General features: G+C 35.6%; 1 protein-coding gene across 2 annotated transcripts in view; it reads left to right on the top strand.

The window, feature by feature from the left end:
* LOC139124208 (uncharacterized) overlaps nucleotides 1-16,959 on the top strand; it is an 89,636-nt gene extending 72,677 nt beyond the window's left edge. The window contains exons 4-8 of one of the 2 annotated variants that reach the window (XM_070690345.1): nucleotides 8,613-8,665; nucleotides 10,865-12,082; nucleotides 12,868-13,681; nucleotides 13,873-13,944; nucleotides 14,306-16,959. In XM_070690345.1, coding sequence (XP_070546446.1) covers nucleotides 8,613-8,665; nucleotides 10,865-12,082; nucleotides 12,868-13,681; nucleotides 13,873-13,944; nucleotides 14,306-14,586 — 2,438 coding nt within the window. In that variant the 3' untranslated portion in view covers nucleotides 14,587-16,959. Of the gene's footprint in view, nucleotides 1-867; nucleotides 1,453-2,221; nucleotides 2,293-2,828; nucleotides 3,034-4,492; nucleotides 4,590-4,852; nucleotides 5,443-8,612; nucleotides 8,666-10,864; nucleotides 12,083-12,867; nucleotides 13,682-13,872; nucleotides 13,945-14,305 lie in introns of those variants that run through there. The other variant, XM_070690346.1, reaches the window with a different exon arrangement.
* The last annotated feature ends 488 nt before the right edge of the window (nucleotides 16,960-17,447 follow it).

Genomic DNA, 17,447 nt, shown 5'->3' with positions numbered 1-17,447 from the left:
AAACATGAGAAAATCCAGGAGAACTGTAACCATTTTGGATAACCAACTAATACATTTCAAAAATATACCTCGTCAGAATTTTCAGCCTTTATTTTGATGTGTGATAGACCAAATGGCAATGGGATGTATATGCACTGACAAGCCATGCTGATCACCTAATGTACAAATATGTGCAAGTATGTATAAGTATGTAGAGGACCAAAGCAAAAATTTAAGGAAACTTAAAATGGTTGATACAGAACAAGGATGTATCATGGGTGAAATACTGAAATTTGTTTTAGTAAGGATTTTTGTTTGAAAATATGCAAATCAACAAGTAAAATATCAAAACTATAAAATCAAAAGGTGCACATAATAATGACTTTGATATTTAGCTGTGTACCGTATATCTAGGGGTGCTGATTAAAAATTACATTTAACTTGCACACATAAAATGTTTGATAGTGAATTCTGACTTATTAAAAGAATCTTCAACAATCTCTTGCGTCACATGTCTTGTACTGTTCTGAAAAATATTTTGATATCAATGGTTATTGTCATTTCTTTAAATGGTTATGAAACTTTTAATTAAATATTCTTTATTCAGTTGCTTCATTTATGGTCAAAAGAGTTTTGAAATGGCTCTTCTGTTAGCGTATAATTTTGTTTGCTATCTTGCTTCATTTCTGACCAAATTGGATCACAGTGTCATTGTCACTATTTCCATTATGTCAAATTGATTACACAATGATTTTTTCTTGTTGATTATTTTCTAATAAGATGATGTCATATTAATACTCCTTCATTAATACAGACATTTACTGTGATTGCTTGATGTTTTAATATCCTGAATAATCATGATTATTGATACATTCATTTTCTTCTCAGGTGAAATTGATGATGTAATTGAAATCACTCCAGCACCACACAGAATGCTTCCTCATAAGGGTGGTCAAAAAACCATTGTGAGAAGTGTATTAAAACCAACATTAAAACCGGATAGAGTAAAGCCCAAGAAGAAAATGATGAAAAAGAAGACATTGATGCAGACTGTGACTTCAAGAAACCCTGAAAGAAAAAAATGTTCATCTGATGAGGAGCACCAAAGTCAAGGCAGTGGTGAAAGAAGAAAACAGAAGGCCAAAAAAGTGATAACTCAACAACACCAAGTTACAGCTAAACAACCATCCAAATCTGTTCAGTGTAGAGGTCAGCTTCACCCTATCAATACTCTCAAGGCTCCTATACAGTCTCCAGGTGCATTACCACATGACAACGCAAACATTTCCATACCAATAGATGAGATGGATGTCACCCAAGTCATTGAGTTTGAGAGTAACTGTGTACCTGGTAATGAAACTGCCAGCGTTACCAGTGTCGCAAACAAAATGAAAAGATTGGAGGAAAGATTGGATCACTTGAAGAATGAAAATAAGGAACTAAAGCAGCAGAATGCAGCTCTGTATATGTTAGGTGAGCTGATACACCATTACTGTGCGGCACTGTATTTATCAGGCAATGTAACACTATAATGCATCAACTCCTAGGGTTAAAGGGACAGTAATGCTTACTTCTGATTTTTTTTTCATTACCTTTGTTTTGTGTGTAATTGCAAGCTCTTATACTACTCCAAAAGATTGTTGAAACACCCATTATTTAGTTTGATAACATAGAGTAAGTGTGTAAAACACACTGTGTGTTTACATCTGAATTCTTGTCTGGAGCAGAATTCTCTTGTCAGCAATAACAATGTAGTTCACAAGTGTACAGGTTGAGTTGGCAAGCTGAATATTGTGTATATCAACATGCTTTGGGGGAGTACAAAAAGAAATTATGGATGACATTAAAAGCAAAAAATGATAAAAAATTAGCATTACCAGCCCTTTAAGACAGCAAAACTATCTCTCTTAAGTTAAACCTTAAAGATACCAAAGTTTGTGGACAAAACTTGACTTGTTTCTCTGAATGGCACAATTGTTTATTGAATTTTAAGGTGTTTGATAAAATCCTTTGAAACCACCATTTTTCACAATCAAATTCACATTCCCGGTGGGCCCTGAGAAATAGCAAACTAAAACAAATTTGTGAAATGGAATACAAAGGGGAGAGATTCCTCCATAATATTCAAACCCATGACAATATCTCACATTATTTGGTTAGTGAGAGAAATTTATTCGCTGGTCTTTCATGGCTGAGTTTGATGAACCCTTGAATAACAGTCTATTATACCTCAATTTTTCAGTACCTGAAACTGAAATGATGCCGAGACCAAAGGCTGGTGTTCTGTCAAAGACTGTAGCTGAGGCCTTCCAGGTAAGTAGGTTTTGCAGTGAACATGTCATAACGGTACTATAGAATAGGGATTTTAACTTCACTTTCAGAGAAGAAATATGAGATAGGTTGATTGGCCGTATCATTTGTTAACACTGTGACAATCAGTTTCTCATGGCAAATTCTGTAAACTTTGCACATCTTTGGCACCAATGCTCACAAAGTCACTTTCATGTAACATTTCTTCAGGATGACTCAATCTGAATCATTCGTATGATTATGAAATTTGCATATGCAAATTTTGGGCTACTTTCTTCAGTTGTAAAATTTGATTTGCAGCATCTTAGGGAGCCCTTCTTTACATTTGATAAGGTATATTCAAAATTTACAGCTGTGATGATTTTATTTTTACTTTAAAGTACTTGTCCTATCCCAAACAATTGTTTTATCTAAGTTACCAGCAACCAGCCTTGTTCAGTTTTTGTTCAAATTAGGATGAAATTTGCATGTGCAAATTTATTGGCCCTTTCCACCATAGTATAATCATTACTACCTCAAATGTTTGTCTCTTACTGTAGATGTTGGAGTTGGTGCCTGGCTCTAGGGTTTTTCTCTATCAAGACCAGATCAGAATAGCAGAGTCAAAGCTTCAAAAGAATGGTACCTGTACTGCTCTCTATCTTCTCACCTGTTTCTACACCAAAGATGAGCTTATTGGTAAAAACTTGACCGGTGCAAATCAGAAGGCCTCCATCAACAGCCAAATCACCAATGCTATTATTGGTATGTATACCACAACATAAATTATCTGTGTAAAAAATATCTTTATAGGTAGAATACAGCTTGAGGCCAATATTTGACATTCAAATTTTTACATATCTTTCCTGATGTTACAAATTTGTGGGCTCATTTTGATGCTCTCAGGGGGAAAAGTGTTTATAGTAATATTTTTTGAACCCTTTTCCTGCCAGACAGTATCACTTCCCAATCAGCCAAGTCAGTAAAAAGCGGTATTGGGCCAAAACATGATGTATTTTCACCCACTTGGCTTGGTGTGTTGTAGCATTTTTAGTCCATAAAAATCAATTTTACAGTATTTATGCTTTCAACAGTCATCAAATGTTCAATATTATGGTAAAATACACCATATTGAATACGTTGTGTTTCATTGACTTTAACCATTTTAACCTGATGGTGAAATATGGACTTGGCAGGAAAAGGGTTAAAAAAGGGGATTTGATTTTGATAATACAACTTGAGGAGGGATGGCAGCCATTTTGAATTTCAAGTGTTGTTAATACCGATATGGTGTTTTCAATTGGCTTTGAAGTCACAGCATATGGCAGCACGCCACCTAGCAGACAAGCAACAGACAGAACCACTCGGCCAAATCCCCACTCTCCAAAAAATAGTTCAATAACCAGGCTAAGTTGTTACTTTTTTCTGACCGCGATCCCTCCACATGTTGAAGAGTTCATAAAGCACTCATACTCGTACACTCACTATCACATATCGCACGTTAGCTAATTGTATCACCTGTAACAATATTTGCAGGGTGGCTGTGAGTTTCAGTGTGTTTGCAGAGAGTGATTCCTTGCCTTCTGTTGTGTCCTGTTTTCACACTACATCATTTATATGCACAAATATAGTTCAAATGACACAAAATGTAATATCATATTGGTTACAGTAATTGCATTGTATATTGATTGAAACCAATATGATATTACAAGTTTTGTCATTTGAACTACAGCCAAAATTGTACATAGTGGTCAACCAGGGAACCAAGAAAAGTGACCACCATGGAGGTGGACTTCTACAGAGTGTGGGTGTGGGATTACGTTCAGTGTTTGTGATGTGTTCAGTAATGAGTTTATGCACAGTTAGCAGCAATAATTCAGTCCATATCATAAATCTCTTTAAATCATTATACATGAAATTTCTGAAAGAATCATTTTAGGGCTATACAATCAATTTAAAGAGACCAATTTCTTGCTTTCCATTTAAGTATATTTTGGCTGGGGTCATCCAAAGTCAGATGTGCTGACCACTATACACAGGTTTTGTTCCAAATTGGAGCAATTCCATGTGACCACTGACCACTTAAGAGAGGTGGCTGTTCTGTACTGGGCCTTCTACATGTAAAATGCCATAGGGCTGAAGCAAAGTGACCACTACAAAGAGGTGGCTGGTTTAATTGTATAATGGTTTCAACCATTACCCCGTGTATATTTTCTTTTTATAGGTTACTGCGTGAAAGCCCCTGTGAAGAATTCAGATGCTGAAATCAAACTGGCTATTAGGAATAGAATAAGCAGCATGACTTCAATAAAGAAGAAGAAGTTAGTAGAGATTTCCTACATTCGAACATTGATAGCAGAAAGATACCATTTCCCAGATACCGGTATTTGTTTTCCAAAGAAAATACATTGACACAAAAATTTAGATGTCTTTTGAACATTTAATTCTATATGATAGTCTGTATCCTCTGATGAATGGTTAGCCACAAATTTATATTGAATAGATTTAGATTCTATCATGCAATATAACATCTCAATTTGAGAACAACAGCCGTTTAACAAGTTGTAATTTATGTCTCTTTCAGATTACTGGAAAAGTGCGCTCGAGAGAGTCCAACCCAGTTTTCAACAAGAACAGAGAACTCGCAATTAGAGAGCCAACGCCGTTTATATGGCAGGATGAATGGATTCACAGACCAACTGAACCAAAGTGTCCCCACAAACTGATATTTCTGAATTCCTTTTCACACTACAGTAGCTGTAATTTGCTTTCCTATTGATGGCCCCTTTGCCAGTATAAAGTTTTTTGAGCCAAAAACATATTCTTGAGTTTATTATTATAGTTGTGATTGAGTTTAGCTTTAAGACAGAATGTGCCTCAGGGACAGATATTCGGACTCTTAGACTTTTACAGTCTTCTTTGGTCTACCACTTGTTTTGGGCTCATGTTAAAGTTTACTGAGTAAATAGGTTTTCACCAACATATTTTTGTGAAAATCAAAAATTTATATCCCCCATATGAGATGACTCTGGGATGGCGGCCATTTTGAATTTCATATATAGGTATATACTGGATACGCCGTTTGTCTGGTACCAAAATATGCATGATTACTCTGGACTTTGATATTGATTTTGAAAGAGAATGGTGAAAAGTTTGCTAGAAGTTTAGTCTTTTATTTTCAACATTTGAATTACCTTAATAAATGGCAGCCTAGTGTACTGTTCTCCTACCGTGGTTGGTGACATCATAATTATTTGTCATTGTTGTTTACAGCATAGTCCAAACTAAGAGAGGAAAGTAGGTTTTAAAAGACTTACTTTCTGAACTTACAGTAAATGAAAACATTTTTCTTTAAAACCTCCAAAACCAATGTTGTGTCCATGTCTGTGCAATTCCATAAGATGGCAAATGTTGGTACTGGGATTCCTATATCCTTTACCTTTCTTCCCAAATATCAAAACGACTGACAGATGTGTTTGAAAAACATCACGCATATCAAGAATGCCACAAATATTGTATAGTATTTCTAGAAATTCAAAACTTTTGTCAAAGTATTCTTTCAAGTTGTTGAGTGGAAATTTTGGTATAAAGTTCTTTCTACACTTTATACATGGTAAAAAAAGGAAAAGAATTTGTTAAAAAGAAAAAAGTTGTTGCTAAAAATAACTTTCTCCTCAGGACTTCAATATCGTGTTGCATTGTGATTTAAGAAAAATGTTTAAGGTCAAGAGAATTTTCAAATATGTAGAATTTAGGCACATTAGGTAATTTCTCACAAATTAAATGTTACTTCTTTGATAGAATATTTGGCATTGACAAGTACAAAGATTCTGGTTTACCCTATTACCACAATGGTTTGGTCCAAACAAACTGTTAATAATGGTGATTATGGACCTGTTTACATTGGATTTAGGTAGAACAGGTTAAGGTTAACCTTGAGTGAACAAATCCAGTTGCAATGTATATGTGACTGTATTCTACTGCCCAGCTCAATCATCCAAAGTACATTGAATTTCTTTGTCTCAACAGTGCATTTGTATCTTTTTAAAGTGGCATCTGTACTAGGTCATGTAAAATATTTGTGATCCAAGACTAAAGACTGCAGAATTTGCTCCCCTGTATTGCATACTTACCCTTGTCCCTTGATTGGCACAATCATTCTAGTATTCGTATTTCTGATGATTATTATTGAAATTTATATTTGAACAAAAAATATGGTTATCTCACCATCGTATGTGAATTTACTTGTTGTTATGATGTTGAAGTAAAAATAAAATACAAAAAACACAAAAGAAAATAAACTTCATAATGGCTTTAATGTGTTTTTCAATAAAAAAAATTGATTTCACCATAGGAGTAGGTTTCATTTATCCTTAAGTGTGTTCACTAACTAGATTTAGATAACTGCTGTAGTTGTACCTGGAATATTATACTAACAAAATTTTAATATAATACTGCAATCTTAGAAATTTTCATATATGTTTCTGTATTCTTGCTTTTATTAGTCCCTTTCTCTGTTTCAATAAATGATTTACATGTTACAGACATTTCATGTTCAAAATTATCATCAATCTTGTGTCTAATTGAATTCAGAGTGGGTATTACTCAATTTGCAGAGATTGATATCTGATGCTTTAGACATGGATATGTATCAATAAATTACTGATTAATTAAATATTAATGCATAGACATTGGTTTTACATCAGAAATGCACACAGTAGTTTACTGAATCTTTGTGAAAATATCCTTTTAGAATGTAGTGGGACTGTTGTCAATATTTGTGAGACTTGTGTGTCAATGCTGTACTACATGCCATATGGTTTGTCTCATGCAAGTCTCACGGCAGTTCAGTCACATAATTTCAGCCCAATAGTAATCTCATAGGATATCATTGTCAGGGTTAGAGCCAGCAAGCTAGAAGTACTGGTAGTAGTGTACTTTTTCCCACTTAAATTTTAGTGCTCCATTTTATCAATTTTCATGAATTTTTCTGTAATTGTTGGATCAAAGGGACAAAACTTTTAATTGGTTCCAGTTTTTATCAAAATTTTTGGGAAAATCTGAAAAAAAATGTATGCATTTGTTACAAAGGCGACTATTAAGTTGACTTTGGCAATGAAAGGGTTAACTTTGTTCAAATGGATGTCATGAATAAACACTTGAATTTGCAAACAAACAGTGCTCTCAAAGTAGCTTTTACTGGTATCTGTGAAGGTGTGGTGTGAGTATGGCACAAATATGCGAACTCAATGATTGTGATTGACAGTTAATATGCACGGATTGTAAAACATGCACCCTTTGTTCATCAGCCCAACATTTTAAGACTCTCTAGTTTGGTGTTTTCAGGCAATTTTGTGAGTTAAAGCCTGCTGTAGTATCATCTTATGTCACCTGCTAGTTTTTCTTCTTCATTGTTATCTTCCTCTAAAATGAAAGTAATTACACATAAGCTGGTGCAAAGTTACAGACTTTGTGCGAAATAGAAATCAATTAATCGTAGTACAAACACCCATGCGAAATGTTTGTTTCAATGCTTATTCTCAGGATTGTTTATAGATCATTGCTGTTCATTCCAATTCAAGTTTTTATTGACTGATAGCTTTTGTTTTACTCTAGCATTAAGGCATCATATAGGTAAAGACAAATAAAAAATGTGTCATTCCTGTAGTCCAACCTCCCCTATTTAAAACAATCCAACACTGAACATTTTTTCTGCATTTTTGAGAATCATGCAAGATTCTATCCTAATATGGCCAAGCTACCTATTCTTTTTTTGAAGGTATGTCTACTAAAAATATGTTTAGGCCTGATCACCATTTAAGGCAGTATGCGCCTGGAAAGTGAAAGACTTAAACTTTTGCTCAAATTTTCCTAAATAAAACTTATACCAACCATTCTCTTACCAATTCAACAATAAAAATCAGGGTCACCATGCAAAGTTTGGAACTAGAAAAAGAAATTACTCAAGATTTTGTGATATTTGAAATTCGAAATGGCCACCATCCCTGTATTAACTCTATGGGGTAAAAATGGATTTTTGGATTTTCGAAAAACTAAGAAGGTGAAAGATCTTATTTTTCCAAGAGCTTTAAAATGAGCCCCCACAAGTGGTAGATCAGAAAAGAATTGTTGAAATTTTTGAGAGTCAGAATATTTGTCCCCGAGGCACGTTCTACCTTTAAAATGTAATGAAGTGGGAATGTCATGCTTTGTAATTTTACCAGTTTCACTCTAAAGCAATAGATTAATTTAGGAAGAAGAGAATTTAATTATGCAGATGCCTGACTGTTCTTGTGGTTTTTCCATTTAACAAGTTTCTGATTTGAGGTTTGTTTTCTTTGCAGATCTTCAAACAAAAACAGAGGAGGGGACTGAATGTGTCGTACAATCTGCACAAGTAAGTGTAAATGATTTCATTTCCACAATGTCAAAAGTCATTTTATATCAGTGAGAGCCTGAAAACATTTTGATGATTCTCTTTGTATCTTTCTGTAAACCCATCTGTCCGTTTGCTTTTTTTATGTGGCATCTGTTTGGCTATTTTGGTAAAGTGAATACATATTCCAATGCACTTGCATGAATGATAGTGGTTTATATAAAAGGAGTCTCTCCCTTACACATGAGTATTTGATCCCAAAACATTAAAGGAACGAACTGTCTATTATATTATGATATAGTGTACATGTATGTGACTAAGAAGGCTATTTAATGATATTCTTTTCATCAAATTTGATTTAAACTGACGTAATAATATCTTTGGATCTGTCCTGCTTATATTTTTGTGGTTTTCCATAAAAAATTGTGTACTTGAATAGGACCTGTCAAATCTTTGTTTGAAAAGTTTGGTTAAACAATACTGAAAACACCTGCATGCTGGCGGAATGTTCCATTGTAGTGTAAAGTATGGAGTTTAAAATGTTTGCTATGTTGCTTCACTCGGTAATTATTCCCCATGAAATATGCTTATTTTCACCTCTGAGTCAGCTGTCTTATACCTGCAATCAAATACCTTTCCCACTGTTCATTATCTCTAAAAAATATTTACAATTTTGGCCAGAAAGTTTGGAATGATTTAAATGTTGTTCTGTGTCTGATGTCATAAAATTCCTGCCAATAAGCAAAAAACTATATTCATGAAATCTTTTTTCCCCTTTGTATCAATGTTTTTTGAACTTTTACATATACTTGCAGGTATGCACTTTTGTTAAGTAGATTGCACATTGGGATATACCGGTATATTTGGTCTCTCAAGGATTTAAAAATTCTTTCAGCTTGCAACTCAATTGGGCTCATTTTGAAGCTTTTGGACTAAGTAGTTTCACCAGCTTAGTTTTCTGAAAGTCGGAAATCATATTTTACCCATGGAGAAAACAGGGTGGCGGCCATTTCAAATTTCAATTAAAGTTCAAATATTGGTATATATTTGGTAATTTGTTAATCCTTGTACCGCACTCATCAGCTAATAGTGTGCAAAGGCATTTAGCAGTATTGTGTCTCTTAATTACTATTTGCAGATATAATAAATTTTCTTAATTATTGTCATTGTCTAGAAAATGAAGTTGATTAAACTTTGTATAGAGAGCATGCAAAGACATTAATTAGTGTGACGACAATTAACAGCTGATTTGCATATTTAAAAAATTTCATAGTTGGGGTAACATGTCCAGACATGCTGCATCAAAGCTGATGAGTGCGGTACAGATGTTGATTTCACATTGCTTTGAACAGTAAAAAAGACCTTTATCAGTATCATGTCAATTAATTACTAATTGACTTATTTTAGTGAGTTTTTGTAATTAGGGTGGCAGGCTAGATTTCCTTTACATTTTCACCGCCATGGTTTGGCCCAATTCTGCAACTCCACTTAGGAATAAATGTTTGTAATTCGCAATCTACTAGTATTTCCTAAATTATTGCACTAAATCTGATGACACGTGCTGCACATGCTGATCATACATAGATTTAACAGTCAAGAGAGACATTCAGGAGTATCAATGGCTAATTATAGTAAGTCTCTTCTGTACTGAATATGAGAAAATTTTGTTTCTTATCTGGCGTTCTGATTTTTTCATGTCAAGAGCATTATTCAGACATGCCTGGACTAGTTTCTTGCAGAAAAGTGTTAATTTTGACATTCTCAGAGCTAGTGCACGACATACCTAATTCTGTTCAACCGTGTAAAAGGACATAACCCTACTATGCAATTCATACTATTACTAATGTCTACTTGTCTACAATCCAATCCAATATGGGCATTGGTCACAGCCATGTTTTTGCTACCTTCATTTCGTTTTTCATGTGCATCATATTGACATCACTCTAGTTACTTCCACTGACAAATTTCCAATTACAAGCAAAGACTATGTCATTGTCAATGACTTGTTTCTCTAGTAACAAAATTTGCATAGTGACCCCAGATTTTTGTCTTTATTTTGAAAGAGAATGGTTCAAAGCTTGCTTTCAAGAGGAGAAATTGAGCAAAAGTTATGTCTTTCATTTTTGAGGCACAGACTACCTTTATGGGAGAAATTTTATTCAATTCATTAGGAACTTAACACCTATCCAACATTAATTGTTTTCGTTGTTACATTTGCAGAATTGTAGACATCAGTATGATGGTCTTTCCCATACGATGGACACAAGCTTTGATGGTGTTTCCAGTGGATCTGAGCATGTTGCCAGTGCTGGGGGCTGTGGTGATGCTGATCCAGACTGCAATATTGATGGTGAATTGAATGGCCCATTGGTTACAGAAGAGGAGCATTTGGCTGGGAGAAAAGGGACATCAACAAATCATCAGGAGATTGACAACCCTCAGAGAGAAGCTGAAACTGTACGTGATGAACAGAACCATGAAAGTGGTCATCCAGATGCTGCACCAGTGGATCAACATGGAAGAGTGGGCAAAAATAGTAAACGTGCGTCCAAAACCAAGGCCAAAGGGGTTTCTGTGAGTTCAACCTATCGCAAAGGAACGGAAAAAATACGTCCAAAAAAAGTCAACTTCTGCATCTTCTGTGATGTTCAGCAGCGTCAAATTTCACGACACTTGAAAGGTGTTCACCATGCTGAGCCAGAAGTGGCAGAGGTGATGGCGCTGCCAAAACGCTCACGAGAGCGCAGACTCCTGTTTCTCAAAATTGTCAATAAAGGAAACAAACACCACAACATCAAGGTGTTAAAAAGGCAAAAGGGCGTGCTGGTACCGAGAAGACAACCACCAAATAAGCAGACGGCAGAGGCGTACTCTTTCTGTTCACATTGTGACGGACTGTATTTACGAAAAGACCTCTATCGTCATGAAAAGACATGTGAATTCAAAAGTACAAATACAACATCAGAAGGACATAATAGTCAGTCAGACCCACAGCTGCCTTTGGAAGTCCCAGACGATGTCAGCCCTGAGTTTTGGAAAATTGTCCAAGAAATGGAGGATGTAACTGCTGTAGTCAAAGAGGAACGACTGATCAGAAAATTTGGTGAAAAGCTGTTCAAAAGAGATGGAAGAACGACAGAAGTGGGTGATGAAACTGCATGCGACACTGCCAAGACTGATTATGTTAGACAAAGGATGAGGGAATGTGGCCAATTAGTGAATGGGGGAAAGAAATATGGTCTGAATACGATGGAGGACTTTGTGCTGCCGGCAAACATTCCAACAGTTATCAGACTAGTCAAAGAACTTGCAGGATTTACAGGAGTTGTTTATGAAACTCCTTCATTGGTGTTGAAGTTTGTACACAACCTGAGTGTTATCAGCGACATTGTTCTTCATGATGCCATCGTTGACAACAAAGAAGAAAAAATTAAACAGGTCAGGAACAGATATTCTGTCTTTTAACTCTTTACCAGACTTTTCTGGTCCACCACTAGTGTTTGCTCAGTTTGAAGCTCTTGGAGTTAACAAGATTCTTAAGTTTATTTTTATGAAAATGAAAAATTACTTTTTTACCCTAGACTTAAAACAGGGTTGTAGCCATTTGATATCAATGATCAATGATATGACTATTGTATTGACGATTGGGTAGGTGTGAGCATTGTTGCGAAATATCATGAGCAAAGTATCCATTTAGCACAACGTATTAGGGAGGGAGGGACAAAAATAAAAACTTTTTCCCCTACAATTATGACATACAAAACATTTTCTCTCAGTGTACAGTGTACCTAGCTCCCTGCTTACTCTGCCCTGACTGTGTGAGGAATGACTCAATGCGTTCCCTGGGGATGTCATCATACTTTGATGTATTCATGGATATTCATGAGTTCGCACTTGACATTTACCAATTCTAATATCTAACTGTAAGATTGACTTTCATGATATCTCATGATCCACTATCAGATTCAATTGAAATGTAGTACACATGTACAGTTGAAGACAGCTAGAACTATTTTGTGTTTGGACAACAGTGGCTTGCATAGTTATGACTAATTTGCATGATGAACATTCCTGAAGGCAATGCTTTACAATATTTTTTGTTTCGATTATTGATTAAAAAATGAAGGGAAAACAGTTTAATTGTTCTCGTTTTGTATCATGTTGCCACAGATCACATTAAGGTCACATGATTAATAACTCTCCACTTTTTCTGAATTTTACAGGCAGAACAGTTTCAAAGACTGTTTCAATCCACATGGAATTCTGAACTATCTTCTGCGGCCCTTACAACCGTTGGAGAGACACGATGCAATGAGCCCAAAGCCTTACCAGCTGTTGATGACGTACAGAAACTTACCAATTATCTATCAAGAGAGACACTTCTTTGCCGGGAGCAATTAATGAAAGAACCTACCAAGGAGGTGTGGGGAAGGTTATGCCAGCTAACCCTAACTTCAGTAATCATATTCAACAGAAGGCCCAGATGGGAAGTTTCTAAGCTCCTGCTTAAGAAATTTCAGAAGAAAAATGAAGTTCCCCTGAATTCACAGGAGCTATTGAAGTATTTAAAAAAGGCTAGAACATGGAGAAACAACGGTATAAAAGCGCCCCTGCTGTTTAATCCTGCGATGTTTGAAGTCATGAATTTGTTGGTGGAGAATCGAAGATCTGCTGGAATACCAGATGATAACCCATACTTCTTTGCGAATCCCGATGACGTGAAACGCCGTTACTATGTCGGCACGGATTGTCTTGGATGGTGTGCACTTGCATGTGAGGCATCAAACCCAAGCAGCTTGCGTTCCATGAGGAAGCAAGTGGCAACCATGTGTCAGGTCCTGGACTTAAATCAAAATGAGCTAGGAACTCTCGCCAAACTTATCGGGCACGACATCAGAGTCCAAAGCAGCTATTTTGAACGGCAGGAAATTACAGTACAAGCTGCTCAAATTAGTAAGGTGCTACTTGCCATCGAAGCTGGAACAATCAGTAAATACAAAGGAAAGTGCCTTCACGAAATAGACATTGATCCCAAAGGTAAGTTGACTGTCAATTTCAACAAAATCATCCTGAACCACATATCTACATGTACAAGGCAACCTCACTGTCAACCACTTGTATTTCTGTTTATCATGGTCAGGTTTAGATTCATATGCATAAGAAAATAAGTCTACCTGTGCTTGCATTGCTTTAAGGGATTCAAATTGACATATTTCATATTCTTCTAGATGTTGCTGACGACGACTCTGGTCGTAATGATAGCAATGGATCAAGGTCTCAATCTCAAACTCGTAATCCAGGTCAGTAACCGATTTCTGCATTCTTACACATATTTGTTGCAATTGTTATGAAAGTAAACTCGTTTTCTGCCAATTTACCTTATTACGCTTTTGGTGGACTTTTCCCATAGGCATATGTATATGTATCAGATACTGAATATCCCAGAATCAGAGGTATACAATACAGTATGTATAGATACCGTGTTGAAAAGTCTAAAAGTGGATGTTTCAACATGCTTTAGGGAATACAAGAACAACTTGCAATAGAAATAATGATAATATTTGAAAATCATCAAAAGTTAGCATTACTAGGCCTCTAGCACTCCAATTTTAGAGGTAAAGTAATTTATGTCATTTGCCCTTTATTTTCTTCCATTTTCAGTCAAAAAGAGAAAGCCCTCATGCAAGGTGCCATGGTCTAATGCGGAAAATGACGCAGTTGACAGGCACTTTATCGAACACATCAAGACAGGCAAGGCTGTTCAAAAATTGGAAGCCTTGAGGTGTTTAGCAGAAGAGCCAGCGTTACGTGAAAGAAGTTGGGAAGGGATCAAATGGCAAGTGAAAAATAGATCAACCGCGTATATTCGGCGATCCGTCATTCAGTCAAGAAGAAAAAAATCTTTGAACACTGAGTCAAGCTCCACCACCTCAGAGAAATAAATGCGTGCATGTTAGTCATTTAATACACATTAGACATGTTACTTTTCTAACTGTGCATGTACGGTATTTGAAGTACTGCTGCACAGTTATTTAGGGGCAGACTTGCAGATGACTGGGAAACGGTCACACATTTGTGAGGATACGTTTTACGTAAGGTCTGCATGTTCGTCATTTATGTATCCGCCAACTGGGAAAGTACTCGCATGTTTGTCATTTTAAGTTGGGGTAGTGAAGTTACATTGTTACACTAGACAATTCATGTTGTGCGCACACATTGACAGTTTAGTGTGTATCACAAGGTCATGAAGATATGTGGTAGCTCTATTAGTTTAAGATGGGGTCTACACATTTTAGTAACTCTTAAGGACTGGCAGAAAAGCTTGGTTATTCTCATTTCAGACACTTTAGGCATGGTTATATGGATAAATTTTTGTAGTGCATATTTCAGGTAAGGTCTGTACATATTCCTCTTTGGTGCAAGAATTTAACATTTCAGTGTCAGACTTACGGTCTGACAGCTTTTGGTAGAGTGCACCTGGGGATAGATATTCGGACACTCAAACTTTGACAATATTCTTTTGGTCTACCCCTTGTGGGGGCTTATTTCGAAGCTCATGTGGTAAATAAAGTTTTTAAAAATTTTTAAATTGTGAAAATGTGAAAATTCTTTCAAAGAGATAACACGGGTGTGGTGGCCATTTTGAATTTCAAATGTCGGTAAACATTGTACAGTTTGTTTGTCAAGTACCAAAATTTGCATGATGACCCTTATTTGCTATTCTTGATTTTAAAAGAGGATGGTTGAAACTTTGCTTTAGGAAAGTTTGAGCAAACGTTTGTCTTTAATGTTTGAGGTACAAACTACCTTAACCCTTTCCCTGCCACACAGTATCACTTCCCCATCAGCCAACTCAGTGAAAAGCGGTATTTAGTCAAAACCATACGTATTTGCACCCATTTGGTTTGGTTTATTCCTTCAGCTTTAATCCATTAAAATCATGTTTACAGTATCTGTGATTTCAGGGGCCTTCAAATATTCAAGTTTTTGTTAAACGTACTAGTGGAAATACTGTACTTCACCAGTTTTAACGAACTTGACCTAATGGCGAAATATGAACTCGGCAGGAAAAGGGTTAAACGGGAGAAATGCAACGTATAGGTTTCTAAAATATATGTATAACACTCTCAGTTGATTTGCAAATCCATTTTCAGCCCAACCTGCTGAGTGTGCACCTCAAATTTTCTACTTTCCTTCTAAGGTACTATCATCCTGGCCGTCAGATACTTGCGAAAGCTCTTCTCCGTTCTTGGTGTTGTTGTAATTTTTGGGTCAGGAGTTTTATTTGAGATTTTGCTTTGGCATTTAGTTTGATCTTTAAAGCCCCATTTTGGTAAAGACATGTTGGTCAGGGTTGCTTTGAATTCTTGATATTGAGCCATATTGTCTTTGAAAATTTTCTGTTTTGCAATGTTTGGTGCTTAATTTGATCGATGAAATTCACTTGGTTACACGTATGTATATATATGTCAGGCATATTTGAGTTGCATCTTCAAAATTACGTAGTCAATAAAATCCAAGCTGTGTGTTCATTTAAGTGCAGGAACCACAGATAGACCATATTGAAATGATACATTTTGTTTCATCACTGTTAGAATGTACATGTATTTTTGGAGTGTTAAGTAACTTTGCACCTCAATGTTTTGAATAACCCATATGCTGAATGCTCGTTGTCGGCACTTTTACGAAGATGGTTTTTCTTTTTCTGGTGTTGCCTGCCATCTTAAAATCTCTAAAATTTAATAAATTGATTTCATACCGTCAGTTTTGGCCTTGACTTCTGCAAAGCTCCGACATACAGATACTTCAAACAGTGAATGCCTCTTTTTCTTCAGTTTAGATACAAAAGAATAGTAAATTTGATGCAGTAGGTTCTGACATATGTTTTGTCATACTTGTAGTTCTGAAAATTCCTGAATTTATTTATTTAGATGTTGGTGAAAACCCATACTTTGGTTAGGACTATATCATTGACAATGACTTGACTTTTGACTCGATAGTAAGATCTTGCAAAGGTATACATATTACCTTGTAGGACTGCATGTTTGACATGTTAACGTCTACAGTACATGTTGCTCGAAAAGAATTGCTAGCACTGTTATTTTGTTAGATACATTAGACACTATACTAAAGCTGTGCACAGGACATTTTGAGCCTGCATATTTCACTCACTCAAAAGTATCCACATGTGACACGTAGATGAGATACTCTGAGTAAATTTCAGCTATGCCTTTTCCACTCACGATTGTGTGTACATGATATATCACTTTATTAACCCTTGGTATATTAATGTTGATGTTTGTTCTGAGAATAAATTGAGAAAAAAAAGTTCATTATCACTTTGCAATCATCCTTTTCATCTAGCAGATACAGGATTCTCTAAAAAATATTTCCAAAGTTAGTTTTATACTCTTCACACAGAAAGCTACATTCGGATTCTGGTAATTTTTTTAGCATTGTAGAGTTCAAGGTGAACTAAGCAGAACAAATCAATCCCCTACTGTTGAAAAGCATAAATATTTGAATTAGGCCAAATCAAGGTTATTTGTAATTTAAATTCGAAAGATTTTTCAGTTTTTTAATTTATCAAAAAATTTAGCCAAAGAAAATCGAAATGCTACATATCTGAATTTTTAGCATTATTAAGAGCTGTTTGCACACTAATAATGTTCTTGTTTTGACCGGATTTTCCAGGCTTGCTCATAAAGGTGTTTCCTCGATTAACAGAAGCCGGAAAAATTAAACTTAAAATAAGTTATTTACTATTTCTGATTATTATTTAGCTGTTTGAAACGTTTTTGCT

The sequence above is a fragment of the Ptychodera flava genome (genome assembly GCF_041260155.1).
Source record: "Ptychodera flava strain L36383 chromosome 23 unlocalized genomic scaffold, AS_Pfla_20210202 Scaffold_23__1_contigs__length_28996876_pilon, whole genome shotgun sequence".
Classification (NCBI taxonomy): Eukaryota; Metazoa; Hemichordata; class Enteropneusta; family Ptychoderidae; genus Ptychodera; species Ptychodera flava.
Note: the sequence above shows the minus strand (reverse complement) of the source record. Positions and strands in the feature narration are given on the sequence as shown.